The sequence below is a fragment of the Polypterus senegalus genome, chromosome 4 (assembly GCF_016835505.1).
Source record: "Polypterus senegalus isolate Bchr_013 chromosome 4, ASM1683550v1, whole genome shotgun sequence".
NCBI lineage: Eukaryota > Metazoa > Chordata > Cladistia > Polypteriformes > Polypteridae > Polypterus > Polypterus senegalus.
In genome coordinates this window covers 187994742-188010440 of record NC_053157.1, presented here as the reverse complement: position 1 = coordinate 188010440, position 15699 = coordinate 187994742, and the positions used below count along the sequence as shown (strand labels likewise).

General features: G+C 36.4%; 1 protein-coding gene and 1 long non-coding RNA gene across 4 annotated transcripts in view; one reads left to right on the top strand and one right to left on the bottom strand.

Annotated features, from left to right (window-relative positions):
• Positions 1 to 8419, bottom strand: part of LOC120527870 — a 60565-nt gene extending 52146 nt beyond the window's left edge. For both annotated transcript variants that reach the window (XR_005633413.1, XR_005633414.1), the window contains exon 1: positions 8335 to 8419. This is a non-coding gene — a long non-coding RNA (uncharacterized LOC120527870). The remainder of the gene's footprint in view (positions 1 to 8334) is intronic.
• fgfrl1a (fibroblast growth factor receptor like 1a) overlaps positions 7116 to 15699 on the top strand; it is a 244256-nt gene continuing 235672 nt past the window's right edge. The window contains exons 1-2 of one of the 2 annotated variants that reach the window (XM_039751781.1): positions 7116 to 7755; positions 12361 to 12437. In XM_039751781.1, coding sequence (XP_039607715.1) covers positions 12374 to 12437 — 64 coding nt within the window. In that variant the 5' untranslated portion in view covers positions 7116 to 7755; positions 12361 to 12373. Of the gene's footprint in view, positions 7756 to 12360; positions 12438 to 15699 lie in introns of those variants that run through there. The other variant, XM_039751782.1, reaches the window with a different exon arrangement.

The window sequence follows — 15699 nt, the reverse complement described above, 5'->3', positions numbered from 1 at the left end:
GAATAAATTACCAAGTAGCATGGAAATTCAGGACTTCAGGGGACATTATTTTAGGTAATCACGGTGAATAGGATGGCCAAGCTTATTGGACTGGATGGCCTGTTCTTATCACAGTTGTACAAATGTTCTAATATTTAAGCAAAACATAAAAATGTTAATCTAATTGTGGATTACATAATCACAAAAGATTTACTGTAGGAAGATGTTATTATATTGTATGTAACTAAATTGTGTAAAAGAGTTGTTTTTTGTAATCATAAACTATTTTAAAGAGGGCACATTGGTAAGTGATGCTCCTCACTGAATCAGGGAGCTTGGTTCAGTTCCTGGACTGCTCAGTGTCTCTATGAAGTTTGCACGTTTTCTCTGTGTCCTATTCGCTTGTAAATCACAAAAAACATGGTGTGTTAGGTCAATTAAAAACTCTTATAACTCTTATATAAAAACTTATACTGTATATGAGTGTGAGAATGTGCTCTAATGTCCAGATCAGGGACAGTCCCTGCCTTCTTTTACACCCTGTGCTGCTGGGAGAGGCTCTGCCCTGTATTAAAAATACTTCAGTTCAGAAAAAATGCTTCTTCTTTAGGCTGCTCCACTTAGGGGTTGCCACAGCGAATCATCCTTTTTCATATCTTCATCTTCCTGTCCTCCACATCTTGCTCTGTTATGTGTTCAGAAAATAGTTAATGACCATTTTTTGAGAGAAATGTTTGTACCTGACTATGTATCTCTCTAACTCATGAATTATATCATACATTCACTGTTCTCTCTTGTTCTCCCTTCAGCAGATGGCTTGTACTTAGTTCCTAATTATGTAATTAGTAATCTGTCTCTGGCAATTATCAGGTTGTTATTCACCCGGTTGAGAAAAACTGCTGAAATGCATTTGGACAGCTTCCTGTTCCCATCAGTACTAGAAAACTCTGGACTCCCCTCATAGCTTCAAGTGGGCAGCTAATTTTATTCTGCACCTGTTTTTTTTTTCTTTCTTCAAGCTTGTTGATATTCCTACAAGCAGATGACCCATTCAACACCATGATTATTGTCTTTTGTCATGGTAGTTGCTCTTAGCACAGCAGTATTAATCAATAATTGTTTACATTTTGCAATCTTCCAACCTAATCACCTACTCAATAAAAGCAATAAAACTAAAGTAGAAAATGAATCTAACAATGTATCACATGTGCTTAGTAGCTGATATTTGAAAAGTATACAGACTTTAACCTTTTATTTGGGAGAATACAGTAATGTAGAGTAATGTCATAATTTACAAACTTGTCTTTATATTAAAGAAGTTTTTCCTGCAGCAATGTCATTGTTTTGTCGATTACTTTAAACTGTCCCAGTGTGAGTGAGTGAGTGTGACTATGAAAGTGCAACTAAATGGAGTAAAGAAATAAATGAATGAATGAACAGGCAGACCTGGTTCTAATGGAATAAGGAAGGGGTCTGATAGATAGGGAGGTTTCTATGCTATTATTGAGAAGCAACAGCATCAAAAGCATGACTAGCATGTCTCCAGAAAACTGAAAACACATTAACATGCTCTCCTTGTTAGAGACCACTTTCAAACATACTACCCAGGATACTACCAGATTAAATATTCTCAGATTTTCAGATATTACTATTTGCGAGGACAATATATTAATTTCTCAAGTAATAACCTTTATACAGGTTGGGAAAGAGACAAAGAAGAAGGAATCCTACAAATCATCTAAATGAATGTCTCCTGTGTTGATGCAAAGACTATAATATAAACTTTTATTTTTTTTGGTTTTGTATTTTAAATATTTCATGGTATTATTCGGGTGGCATGGTGGTGCAGTGGTAGCGCTGCTGCCTTGCAGTTAGGAGACCCGGGTTCGCTTCCCGGGTCCTCCCTGCGTGGAGTTTGCATGTTCTCCCCGTGTCTGCGTGGGTTTCATCCAGGCACTCCAGTTTCCTCCCACAATCCAAAGACATGCTGGTTAGGTGGATTGGCAATTCTAAAATTGGCCCTAGTTTGTGTGTGTCCTGCAGTGGGTTGGCACCCTGCCCAGGATTGGTTCCTGCCCTGTGTTGGCTGGGATTGGCTCCAGCAGACCCCTGTGTTCGGATTCAGCAGGTTAGAAAATGGATGGATGGATGATATTATTCTGTTTGGATGTAAAAAAGCTATATTCATAGTTTCTATTAAAACAGTGAACAAATTACTCTCTAAGGATGAAGTGATGCATACTTTTTCCACATCACATTTTCACACTTGTGTTTATGCTATCAAAGTCAAACAACAGTTTAGGAAGACTTGCATCAAATCTTTGGTAAAACTCTGACAGTATTGTGCTTTGAAAATGATGGAAATACTCAACCATTATTGGTTTCACTCATTTGGCCACTGATTTAATACACCAGGAAGCCATATCAGTCTGTGATCTTTGTTAAAAACTATCTGAAATACCAGATATCTGTTCCCATAAAGATGATGCTGTCCTTAACTTCTATCAGGCACACTAGGGAAACCATTACAAGCGAAGAGTCCTCAGTTTATTGGTAATCCTCCTTTTCTCTATACTGAACAACGCATATTCAAGACCACAAAATAATTTACCAGTTACTCATGTAAAAGTTTATCCTTGACTTGGATGGAGAACAGCCACCTTTTTTCATTTCAGAACACATGAAAAAAACTTTTTGAACACTCCCATACTAGTAGAAGACTTGCATATCTCATCGCCTGAGCCTCCTATGATTAACACTTCAGATTCTCAAGTAAGACTGATGAGACTTTCACACACAGGAAGAGAGAGTAGAATCCCCAGAATCATAGTAGGCCCTACTGTGTGAAGTTGGGTCAGGTTCCTGGGTATTCATTTTTGTTTATAACACAGACCTTGTCCTGATTATTTGCTTTTTAAATTCCTAACATTTCATGTTTACAAGTAAAATAGGTACATTATCTGCTTTACTAAAAACGTCATTCAATTTATATACTATGTTTTTGAGTGCTAACACTATACTAAACTTTTTTACAAAGCAATGCATAAATCACGTGGCTTGGAAATGAAGTAATCAGCATTTTAAAGTGAAAAGAAGATCATTTGTTAAACTGAAGTTAATTAAGTGTTAGATCTTCAACCTGGATGAGGCTGTTGTATATATAAACTTTAGAAAGTAAGATGCACAAATATGATTCTTGCTCAATAAGCGCAGGTTTGAAAATGGGTGGATGGATATCAATTACATTCTAACGTTTGCTCTGGACAGTCTTCTGACTACTACCTCATGTCTCTGCATGAGAATTTTTTGATAGGAACATTGTCACTTGCAATATAAACACTTCTGTCCTCTTTAAGCCCCTGTGTTCACTGAAAAGAAGATTAACTACTTTAGCTAGTCCTCATAATTTATATTCTATAGCCCTGAAATGCATTCCATTGTTTATCTATAGACATTAATTAGTTCTGTTATGTTTTTATTTTAAAGAATTGGACACATCTGCACACTGTATAATGTTGCTTATTTGGCAAGCATCTAAACTTGTGTGTCACACATGAAAATATAAAATCCATGATTTTATTCATCTTTGTATACAGTTATAACTTTATTAGCTTCAGTGTCTTTACAGTATTTTCCAGTTTCACTTCTCCCTATTGTGTAGTTTCTGTAATATCTGTATTTCTACACGTACATTCCTTTATATTATATTTCATTTCACACATATCTGCCCAATTCTGAATTCTGTGCAGGACCATCTGCCTTCATTTAGTGCCTCCAGGGTATCTGCTAATCCAGCTAATTTAGTGTCATCCAAATATTTTACGGAGCATTTTTCCCATTCTCATCCAAATGATTTAAATAAAGTAAAAGATGTTGACAGCCTAACATGAATGGGGTAACACAGATGTGAGTGGGTGGATTACAAATTTAACATTGAAGGGTGTGCCTTGATGTATTTGAAATGTTTTATTTAAACCATACACTGTAAAGTGTTTTACTGTACAGCGCATTCCCTTTACTATTTTCTGATTTCATATAAGCCACCTGTACCACGTAAGAAGAACCTTAATATTGTGGGACATCTCGTTTAGTTCTATTCATCATTTTTGAAGTCTATAAGTAAGGTCAGCGGTCATTCTTCACATTTGACAGGGGCTAGTTTAGTAGTTAAATATAAAGGCATCCAATTCGGTTGTTAAATGGGGGTGCCTACTCTAGCATTTGCCATTAATTTGTATTTCTCTCTAACTTTACACCAATGTTACCTTCCCTCATCCAAAGGAGATGGCAACGGTATGCAAAAGCCAAGCGTCTCCTTAATTTGGTGACTGCGTGCTTCTGTTTCGAACACCAGGGGTCGCTAGCATTGTTGATGCGGCATTTTCTCCGCAAGGTTATATTTGTGGCCGTCGACACTTAAACATCAACAATACCGTCTTCAGATTCATCTTGTTCTAAATGCCGAGAAATGCGGCAAAAACTTGACTTAGAGAACATAGGCAACAGCTATAATAATAATAGTAGTAATACTATAACAATGTAAACATTATAGTTAAAGGTTTAAGAGCTAAAGTTCAACGAAACGTTTAAGCGTGTTGTGCCTGAAACACAATATATAAAACTAGAACTGTATTTTCTGCGCATTCATCAAATGCGGGTCGTAATGAACTATTAGTGCTTTAATTTGTCTTACGAGAACCGTACTTAATTTGCTGAAAAAAACTGAAAAAATAAATATTTTACAACATTCTTCTAAGTGTCTTGTCTCGGGACGATTTGAAGAAACAGATTATTAAGAGTATAGAAAAATGAAAAAAATCTAAATAATTTAAACGCATAAAATAATATATACACATATATATATGGTGTAGTTTTAAGATCCTGCATTAGTAAACTGCACAGAAGTAACTTTTTTATATACAGTACAAGAAATTCAACAAAGCTGTATCAGTTTCAACTTGTGCCTCACAGTGAAAATCTTTAAAAAATGTTTTACAAAATAATCTTCTCTTTTATATCAAGACGCACGTAACACTTATGGAGTCAAGCTCACTATATTAAAGTAATTTTATTTACACAGTAGATTTTTTTCTAATGAAAACTTCATGGAAACGCCTGCACTCAATCGACCCGTCTTTACACCCACCTTCTTTCCTGCCTCCAATACGGCACATCGCCGCGCGAAACGGTTATATACAGCATGGGTCCTGTTCAACCCCCAGAACCACATATCATGGTCAATTGGAACACTTAATAATTTCTGTATATATTAATGCAACAGATAATTCATATTTTTTATTTTGTTTGTCAAAACGGCTATGTCCACACTATTTAAATGAAAATTTTAATTAAAAAGTGTGCGGCTATCCATCCAGAGTTGGTCCCGTCGAAACCCCCTTAGAAAATGGATGGATGTAAAGGTGAACGGAACAATGAAGTACTCAAACTTTAATTACCTTTAAAGTGGTTTGTATTACTTCATTCACTATTAGACATAACCGTAGACCAGATCGAAAATTGCATGGTTAAATATTTGCATTTAATATATAACACCTATGGAGGAAAATTAAACAAATAATTACACTTTTCTGTTGAGTGAAGGAAAGCTTTAAGTACAATTTCTTGTTTATTCTAGTACTGTTACAATAAACAGTAAATCGTAATTGTACACCTCTAAAAGAAGTGTTTTTAATTTTACAAAATAATAATAATAAAACATCATAGGAAAAATGGTCAAATATTTTGCCTAATAAAAATTATTACTAAATCGTATAACATATGCATGATCTTTTTTGTTACAAGCAAAGCCAGACATAAAATGTACAACCACCACAGTCCAATATATTATTTACAGCTGATTTTTAAAATTAAGTAGAGCGTTTAATGGTTTTCAGTGATATAAGGTGTACTTTACATTATCATACCCTTAACATCTATTTCATATAGAGCCTTTCATAGCAAATACCATCACAACCTGCTTGACCAAATAAACATTACAATTTGAAACTACAAATAGAAGAACCTCGGAAAAAAAGTTACAAGGCGAATTCACATATTCAAGAAGAAGCTTTGAAAAGAATGCACAACTGAGCAGCCGGGGCCAAAAAAAAATCCGTACATCGGGGGCTGCTTTCAATTTTTAATGCTAAAAAACGGCACTTAAATGGCAGAGACAACAGGTTGCTTTTTAGTCGCGATCTAAAAATGCCAAACTCACGAGCTGACCAGACCTTAAAAGTTCAAAAGAGTAGGAGGAATATGTTAATTTTGTTGTGTTTATTTTAAAATTAAATAATCTTAATATCATACAATAATATTGTAGACACAGGGAAGGATGCATGGACACGTAAATGTTTAGTAAGAGGTACTTTTTATACTGAGCATGTGAAATCAAAACTTACCAAATATTAAATCGGTTTTAGTGTTAATCGCGTGAATGGTTTTGTAGCTCTTCGATCATAACAGATCATTTTAATGTTACTTTTTTAGCTCCAATCTCCAATCCTGCAACATTCATAGCCCATTCCCACGTGAGATTCAGTATAAAATAACATTTATCGCTGAGTGTACGACTCACGTTGTTAGTGTTGATTCAATTCACAACATAGCAACATTCGATTGGGCTGCGCGTGAAAACTGCAGTTTAATTTGGAAAATCGGTTTGCCGAGAACATTATTGATCCTTGTTCTCAACACATGTATAGTCACAAATTTGAAGGAAATCGAACACTTTTATTACAGTCAGTTTTGAAAATAGAATTATGAGTGGTGATGGTGACACTTTAAACGTGTGCTTTTCATGTTTTACTGTTAAAAGCTTTACAAAGAATAATAAATTGCGCAAAAGAAGTTCCCAATTTGCATAAAGACCCTTTTCGGTGCGTGGTAAGCAAGTATACACAATATCCAAAATCTCATAACTATATGCAGCTGATTGTAAAAGCCAAGATATGAGTTTGTGTTAGACTTTTAATTCCATTTGGACGCAGCAAACACCTAGCCAGTAAAAGCACCGTTTTTATGTCTTTTCCGAACGCGACTTCCAGTAAATGAATCGCACTGCGGAGTAAAGAGTTAAGTTTTGCCTACTCTGCTGGCCGTCGCCTCTGATTGGCCAAAAGTTTACAGTGGGGCTGGGCTCCGGTCCCACTGCGCTGCTCCCCTGAACCCGAAACTGCCGCGATTCTAACATTATGCACCTCAAGCTTCTAACGTGGATTCTGTATTCGGTAAATTTATCCACGAGGACATAAGAAGGTACCCCCTGAAGCTTCAAAGCAAGTGATCTGTCGCTGTTCTCGTTGGGATCCAGCAAGACAGTCCGAACAGCCGCGGACCTTGAGATTGCGCTTTGGAGCGCACACGCTGGACAACTATCCATAAGCGATTGTTTGTTTTCTTTATTATTTATTTTATCCTGGATTACTCAGTGTTTATCTTTTAAACAGCGAACCTTTAACATTTAATCGTAAACGACTTACCGGTTGCCTTTTCGAAGAATCTCATTTTACTTGAAGCTAGCTGTTTGCATCCAGTCGTACTGCTTTTGTGGGATTTGCTCATAGAGCGCACAACTGTAAAGCAGCGTGTTGTGAATTGCATTTACCCCTGGCTGTTTTGATTTTCGAGGAATACTTGAGGACAGTAAATTAACGGGAAGCACATGGATCCGCCTGAAATATTGGATTTATATTAAAATTTATAGCAGAAGCCTATTCAAATCATGGAAAGTGGCCCAGACAACTGGTACCGGATTGTATTAAGAAGTAACTGAAGGTAAGTGATGGAAATCAACCATGTCTTCATGAGTTATGTGAATTTAGAGATATTAATCATAGTTATAATGAACTACTACTGATGTTACTTCTACTAATACTATTACGTTTCCACTGCTAATACAACTGGTTTTAGTGACTTAACATCATATCACTAACAGCAATATTACCACATGATTTGTTAACCTACTGCGACTTATACTACTTATCACACGTGCAAACACACTGCTAGGTATATTAATATTAGTAAGAACTGTTGAACTACTATTGATAACAGTATTATTTTACCTACTAATAAACCTTATTATTTTCATTGCTGTTGTTTTTAATTGTCATAATATTTATTTATGTACTTTATTATTGTCTTTTATGTGTTTCAGTTCTGGTTCACAAAACATTTTTTGGTAATTTGAAAAGTTCTTCACGATTCCAACAACATCTTGAGCAAGATAGTACGATATTTTGGTTAAAAAGTAAACGTATGTGGAAACTGAAGCACTTTGCTGTTAATGCAAGTTCTTAACAGAATTGTTACCATCATCATTATCAAGCTGATCATCAGTTTACAATGATCACTTACTTCTCTTGTGTTTCTCACTACTCATCTCTCTCCATTCACTTATCCAAGGGCTCCGGGCAAAATTGCACCTGACTAGAGAGCATCTGCAGCAGCAAAGACTGTAGTAGCAGGTCTTGCTATCATTAGTTTCCAAAACAGTTAACGTAGCCCGATTGTTCACGACCGCGACAGGAGGTGGTCATGTGTTTGCTCGCTCATAATAGTTAGGCGTCCGCAGCCCCTTAAGAAGGTTTATGTTGGATTAATACTTGGGAAGCATATAACGCTTTTCCGTAAAAAAAAGTCTGCAGGGTGATGTAAGGAGCGGAACAGACAGGACGCAGTTTTCTATTTTTGACGTATTTCGAGCCATGTCGGTTTCACACAATTGCCGCTTTGTATAGCGGTTTGCTCCTTGGAGTGCCGAGTTGCAGCACTGTGTGTACCGCATGTGCAGAACTATTTATGACTTTTGACAGCTGCCGTCTATGAACTAAGCTGAAAAAACGAAATGCCTGCAAGAAACTGAAAACGTCCATAAAAATGCGAAGGATTCTGCAATGAGCTTAAGACATGTGTAAAATGAAACTTTTTTGTGTGCATTCTTTAGGCAGCGTCAAGCAGTGTAATACTATGTAAAATTAGATTGCTACACAAGTGTCGGACCACTAAATACTGCTACTACTAACTGTAATGCATACATATTCTAGTTTACCGATGGGATGCCTCTCAATATTTAATGAACGCTGGGTTTTCCTTATCGTTCACTTGTGCACTTACACGCAGCACATGGATGCGAACTCTAACGGGTTATTCTTTAATTTTGCATTTTGCAAACACTGCAACACTTAAACCAACAACACAATGGTGACCTGTCCACAACATGCGTATATATCGCATTTCTCATGTAGTGCCTTAGAAATATCTGTAAAGTTTTACAGTAACTGTACTTTACAGTTTCATCGGCTGGTGAAGTATTTTCTTTAATAAGCCCCAGGGTTTAGATGAAGAAGTGATTACTTTTGATGTCACTCTACTTAGCTCACCTCCATGAATTTGTATCGCGTAGGGCAAACACAGATCAGCTAAAGTGCAGAAAAATGTTAGCCATCTTTCGTGCAGTCCAAACTGGTGGGCTTATTACCGCCCGTAAAGATTTTGCTTTCGCCTCGAGGAGATGCTGCGGGAGGGAGATTAAGACATTTTTACGCCTCCAAAGAACTTTCGTTGCAAATTAGTACCTAATGACAAAACTAATTACTTGCCTTGTTGGATGCAATTGTTGGATTGCTTTGTGTCCCGAGGGCATAGTCACTTTAAACCAAGGAAGAACAAGAGGTAGGAATGCGGATTATTCGGAGAAAGCAAGAGTCTTAATGAAATGCAACGATTATTGAAATTATTAATGCATCATTTATGGCCTGGAATCTATTTTAACCAAGTACACGTGTTCATTTCAGGATGATTCTGTTGGTAAGGTGCATCAGTACATGGCACATTTCTCTGATGGATTCTTTTTATTACATATTAATTATAATGAACATTTACAAATCCAGGAAATGGTTGGTTAACAGACACACATCGCTTGTTTTTGTGCCCTGTTTATTGTATGAACTGGTATAACAGCTTTGTTTTTTTTTTATCATAAATACATCAGCCTACTAATTTATATTTATTACTTATGTTTGGACTTTTGAATGGCCTGTCCTTTGATTAAAAGATGGATCCTACCTGGGATAGTCTCCAAGGATGGACGGATAATCAATCGTTTCTAAAGACTGCAGTATTTTTCATGGTTAGTTTTTTGTGTCCTGTCCAATAGAACTATTTTAGGCCCACCCTGACACCCAGTAATCTTGTAATTAAAAGACTGGCTCAAAAATGAATGAACAGATTATACGTACCTTCTGCATCTTTACGCAGCCCTGGCAAATAAGATATCATTCCTTAGCACATCAGTATTATACATAGGTGACAGTTAGCCCCAGGATGAGTCACCTGTCCATTTTAGGGCACACTCACACATTACCATTCTTAAAATCTCTAATTAACCAGTGTGGGTGGACACTAAAGTAGTTCAGAGAAAACCCAAGTACACATGGGTAGAGCATACTCAGAGGCTGGTCACAGATCAAACTGTGCCACCACAAATGTGAAAAAGTGTTTAACTTGACTTAGGTTTGGAGCTCAATTAGTTTAGTTCAATAATCTGAGGATCCTGGGTGGGGTATGGAACTGGGCAGTGACAACAAAGTTCATTTCAATAGCACATTTTCGTGCAAGGCATGTACCTCAAAGTGATTTACAAGTGGTTAAAGAAAATGTTGATAAATAAATAAGTATGGATTCATTTTTAAGTTTATTTTAATTATAATAATAAGTGTCATGGTCAGCTAGGACATAAAAACTGGTGAGATCCTGTCAAGATCATTTTGCAGAGGTTCCAAGGACAAATGACCACAAAGTGTGGACCTGCCCCAATGGGCATTCTATGTACCATTAATGTGCTTAAGTAGTTCCTATTGTTTGCAAGCTTTTTCCTAGAATATACAATGTATTGGGTCTTTGTGTCCAGTCGGAGTGTCCAGAATCCTTTTAACATCACACAGGGCTGCACAGTAGATGGCTGCCCAGTAGATACACAGGTTAGGTGGTGGTGATACAAAAATACACCCCAGAAAACCAGAAAAGAAAATGTAGAATAGTAGAGGTTAATAATCATTGCAAATCAACGAAGTATGTGATATTCTAATACTTACTATACATAATCTGTTAAAAGTGGATCTAAAATGCAGCTATGGGTTTTTAGGATTTTTTAAAACTGTTCCATGGTATTAGCCTGGCACATGCCTACTTACGGGCAGCACGGTGGCGCAGTGGTAGCGCTGCTGCCTCGCAGTTAGGAGACCCGGGTTCGCTTGCTGAGTCCTCCCTGCGTGGAGTTTGCATGTTCTCCCCGTGTCCGCGTGGGTTTCCTCCCACAATCCAAAGACATGCAGGTTAGATGGATTGGCGATTCTAAATTGACGCTTGGTGTGTGTCCTGCGGTGGGTTGGCACCCTGCCCAGGATTGGTTCCTGCCCTGTGTTGGCTGGGATTGGCTCCAGCAGACCCCTGTGTTTGGATTCAGCGGGTTAGAAAATGAATGAATGCCTACTTATGAAGTATTCCAGATTTTTAATACATAACAGCAGAAGGCTACTTCACAACTTTTATGCTTAGTTTTTGGATTAATAAGTAGACCAATGTTCGAAGATCTAAGATTTACAACTGGGAACGTAAGGTGACTGACACTCCAAAATGTAAGAAGGGGAATGATTTTTCAGAGCTTTATATATCATAGCTTTTTTTTTTAAATCGATCTTTAAGGATACAGGTAACCAATGCAATGATGCTAAAACTGGTGAGATATGTTCAGATATTTGTTTCCTCGTTAAGATTCTAAATTAATTGCAAATAATTGATGTCTTTCTTAGGTTGTCCATTTAGGAGTGCATTCATTTAATCGAGTCAACTAAAAACAAAAGTGTGAATTAATTTCTCAGCATCTGAGAAATCAAAGGCTGCCAGAAATCTTATGATATACTTATTTTACTAAATCATAATTAAGAATCAAAAAGTGTTGGAGCACAGGGAAAAGAAAATACACAGCAGGAAGCAAAATGCACACCAAGCACACCTGAGAAATTACTTTTTTTACATATGTATCCCAAAACCCGCTGGATTGCATTATCTCAAAAAATATTTGAAAGGTTCGAGTGTGAGTGATAGAAAGCATCGTAAGCATAATTGAATTTTTATTTGTTATCGTTCTGTATTTATCACTAATGTTGAAGAATGTCATATTCATGAATTTTCCTGTGATCATGTTGCATGTATTTTGAACACTGCGGTATTTGATTCTGTAAGCTCATCCAAGCATTCATGATTTTTCCAATGCAACATTTTTGAATTTAGAATTTGCTAGGACCGGTTTATGTAAGTTCTGTATATTTTATACAAAAGTGACCTAGCAATTTAGTTGATGCATCTTGATTTTTGTTTTAGGCTGATTGGAAGAATGGAATTTTTTCACCTTGCAGTTTTATTCCTGGAGATACTTGCATTATCCAGCTGTGCAAGGGGTATGTAAGGAAGTTCAGTTTTACATCAAATATTAATATAACTTTCTTTCTTTCTTTCTTTCTTTCTTTCTTTCTTTCTTTCTTTCTTTCTTTCTTACCAAAAGGTGTGGCTTGGTTTACTGAGTTGAGCCCCAGTGATTTTTTTGTTTATTTGTCAGAATTCTCAGACCGGTCCCATTTGTAAAGCACTCAGGAAAGGGGACAAAAAGAAAACAACAACAATGACATTCCTGTGAGGATCAGGAGAGCCCACCCTCCCCTTCACTCCCCTTCTGCAGTGTTTTAGCTTGTGCTGAAAAAGCATTCTGAAAAGCAAAGCCAAACAAACACATGCATTAACCTCTCCAGAAAGGGCCAAAAACACACAGGCAGCGGGGACTTTAGAGTCAGCATTTTTGAAGCAGTTTGTAGCAGTAGATGTAGTTGATACTTATATATTGCAAAAAATTGCATTCATTATTGTGCACATTTTTACATTGAGCTGCCTTTTTAAATTATAATGTCATTAGTTTTTATACTTGGACTTTGCATCTTAACTATAGTAGCTTTCATGGAAAGATAATAGCTACTTATGGTGGAGCCAGTGCTTGATTTCATAACTGGGCACTACAGTCTTTCAGATTTTGATTCACATATCCCTCATGTTGTACACCCTATGCAGCTGGTTTTATGTAAAAAAAAGAATAGATTGAAAACGATTTTCAACATTTACCATTTTTTACACCCTTCTTATTACATATCAATCATGAAAACTATCAGTGAAGCCACTCAGCAGCTGGTACTAAGTATGGACACCTATTTTATACTGAACTCTTGTTTGATAAAACAGTTTTGTTTTTGGATTTGCTGCCACTTAAACAAACAAAAAAAAATTTAATTCCCCATTAGGCACCTCAGTGAACCAAGTTACTTGTCTTGCACCTGGAGACCAGTGTTTCAGTGGTTCAGTAATTCTAACAACCTTTATAATGGTTAAGAGGAAATTCAGTGTGTTTCAACTATTTTGGGAAAACCCCTCCAGGCTGTGGGGGCTAGCCTCGTTGAAGACCTCTACCCGAGGTTCTGCTGCTGAAGTGATGTCGTGGATAGCCGGAAATTCAATTGGGGCTTGTTTTCTCTGAGTGGTACAGCTTATTTGATTAATTATAATTTGTCCTTCCTCTTCAACCTTCCTGATAAAGGTCCCATGATAATGGCAGTGTGGTGTCCTCCCACATAGCAGAAATTCTGGAGCTGCAAGGAGTTTTTTTCTGTTTTGTAAATAAGCTGTAGTATTTGCTTGGTCATTATCCCCAAATTCCTGACCTTTTTCTTTTTCCCCGAGATCCTTAAGCAGTCTATCAGTGACAAATAAAATCAGTCTTTTTAATTGGTGCCTACCATGTGTGATGGTTCCTAGCCTGACAGTAACATCTGACAGAGAAGAGTATGCTTTTACACCCTATTTCACAACAGTTTACTGTAAGTAGGGGGTGGAATTGTAAAAAGAAGATTATTACATCTTAAAGTACAAGGCTTTTGTAAGCCTTGAATAATTGGCCTTGATAGACAGCTGCCTAATGCTATATGGGTACCTAGTGTAACCAAAAACAAGAAATGAATTGAAAAAACTAATAAAATACCTGTCTACAAGCCTCGTTTTTTTGAGATAGGTGGAACGATGAATCAACTGATTGTCTCATTTGTGTTTTCTGTCAATACACCTTATAGTTGCCAAGCTGAAATTCTGTTTTTTTAGTTATTATATGTGGAAGTTGCTGGTGAAACATATGGTAATCACTTGTATGTTAAAAGTAAAATAAAATATGGCATTGATTGACTGCTAAAAATGGAAACATAATATTGAGATGACTTTAATAATATAGATGGTATCCATTTATTTTACATACCCATATATCCTGATTGGCACTGTAGTAGCTGAACCTAACCTAATGGCAGCAGAAACAACGACAGAATACTTCTTGGTAAGGAACACCACATCATGATACCATAACAAAATGGTCATCGGTAGTGAGAATGAAAAGTCTTCAGAGAGGCAAAGATCCTCAGCCTAAGTATTAGTTTGTTACTCTCTTTGTGCATGTAAAGTAACATAAGAGGAAAAGCACAGATGAAGGAAAACACGAAATAAAGAAGCAGGTGGACGTTTAAAAGCAAGTTTGTAGCTTCTGATCTGTCCATGTATGAAGCTGCAGTTTAATCAATCAAGGTTTATCTTATATAATACTTTCCAAATTAACCTTAAAAACAAATTTCTTTACAAATCATGCAATATAAAGTAATATAATAGATAATACTATAGATTTCATGATTTCTTAAAGCCATTGTAAATCATAATAAAATAGTCAGCCTCTGGGTTGAGACTGCATAGCTCACTTCTATAAATTTAAGATCCAATCTGTTCTACTGCTTACTTTTTAATGTACCTCCCAATTTTCTGCAAAAGTTTTGTCTTGCATATGAATAAAGATTTTATATGGCACCTTTTCGCAATATAAAACTATTACTTGAATATTCAGTTTTTTACTCCTCAATTCGTATGGCATCTTCTGAATTTTAGTGCAAGCTGTGTGGTTTTGCGTTAGTATAAGATGTATTTGTCTAATTAATTGTGTTAAATAAAATGAACTAAAAAATTTAACAAAACAATAAAGGCTATTAATGGAAAATGTGTGCTTATACAACTGCACATTCTTTAAAATGATGGCTGAATTATTCGTAGGAGGTGGCATCTTAAAACGTTTAGAATGGTGCGTCCAGACACTGTGAGTCTTGTGCCCAGCACGTGTCAACAGTTGTATTTCTTACAAAACAGACTTGCTCATGTGGGCTCTTCACTATGAGTTACATGGACTTAAGAAGACTTTCTTTGAACACACATAATGTTTTGTGTCTCTCGGTAAGGTGTAGTTATTTACACAGAAAACACTAATACTTTTTAAGAACTTGGCATACTTAATGCTGTTCAAAGATGAGGGTAGGACAACAGAAAAAAAAAAAAACACACACCTGGCTGTGCTTGCGTGTGTCGCCGTACAGATGAATTAAAATGCAGAAAACGTGGTGATCTAATATGTGGTGAAAAATTAAAATAAGTGTCAGTAAAGAATGCTGCTTGTTTTGGTATTGCATGTCTTTAATGATTCACTGAATGGATAAAGCATACAAAGATTAGCATGTCGAATGGAATTGATTTTTGATAAAAGAACCAACCACAAGAAGAAAAAGGTCAGTTCAAAGAAACAGGCATAATAAAAGCAGA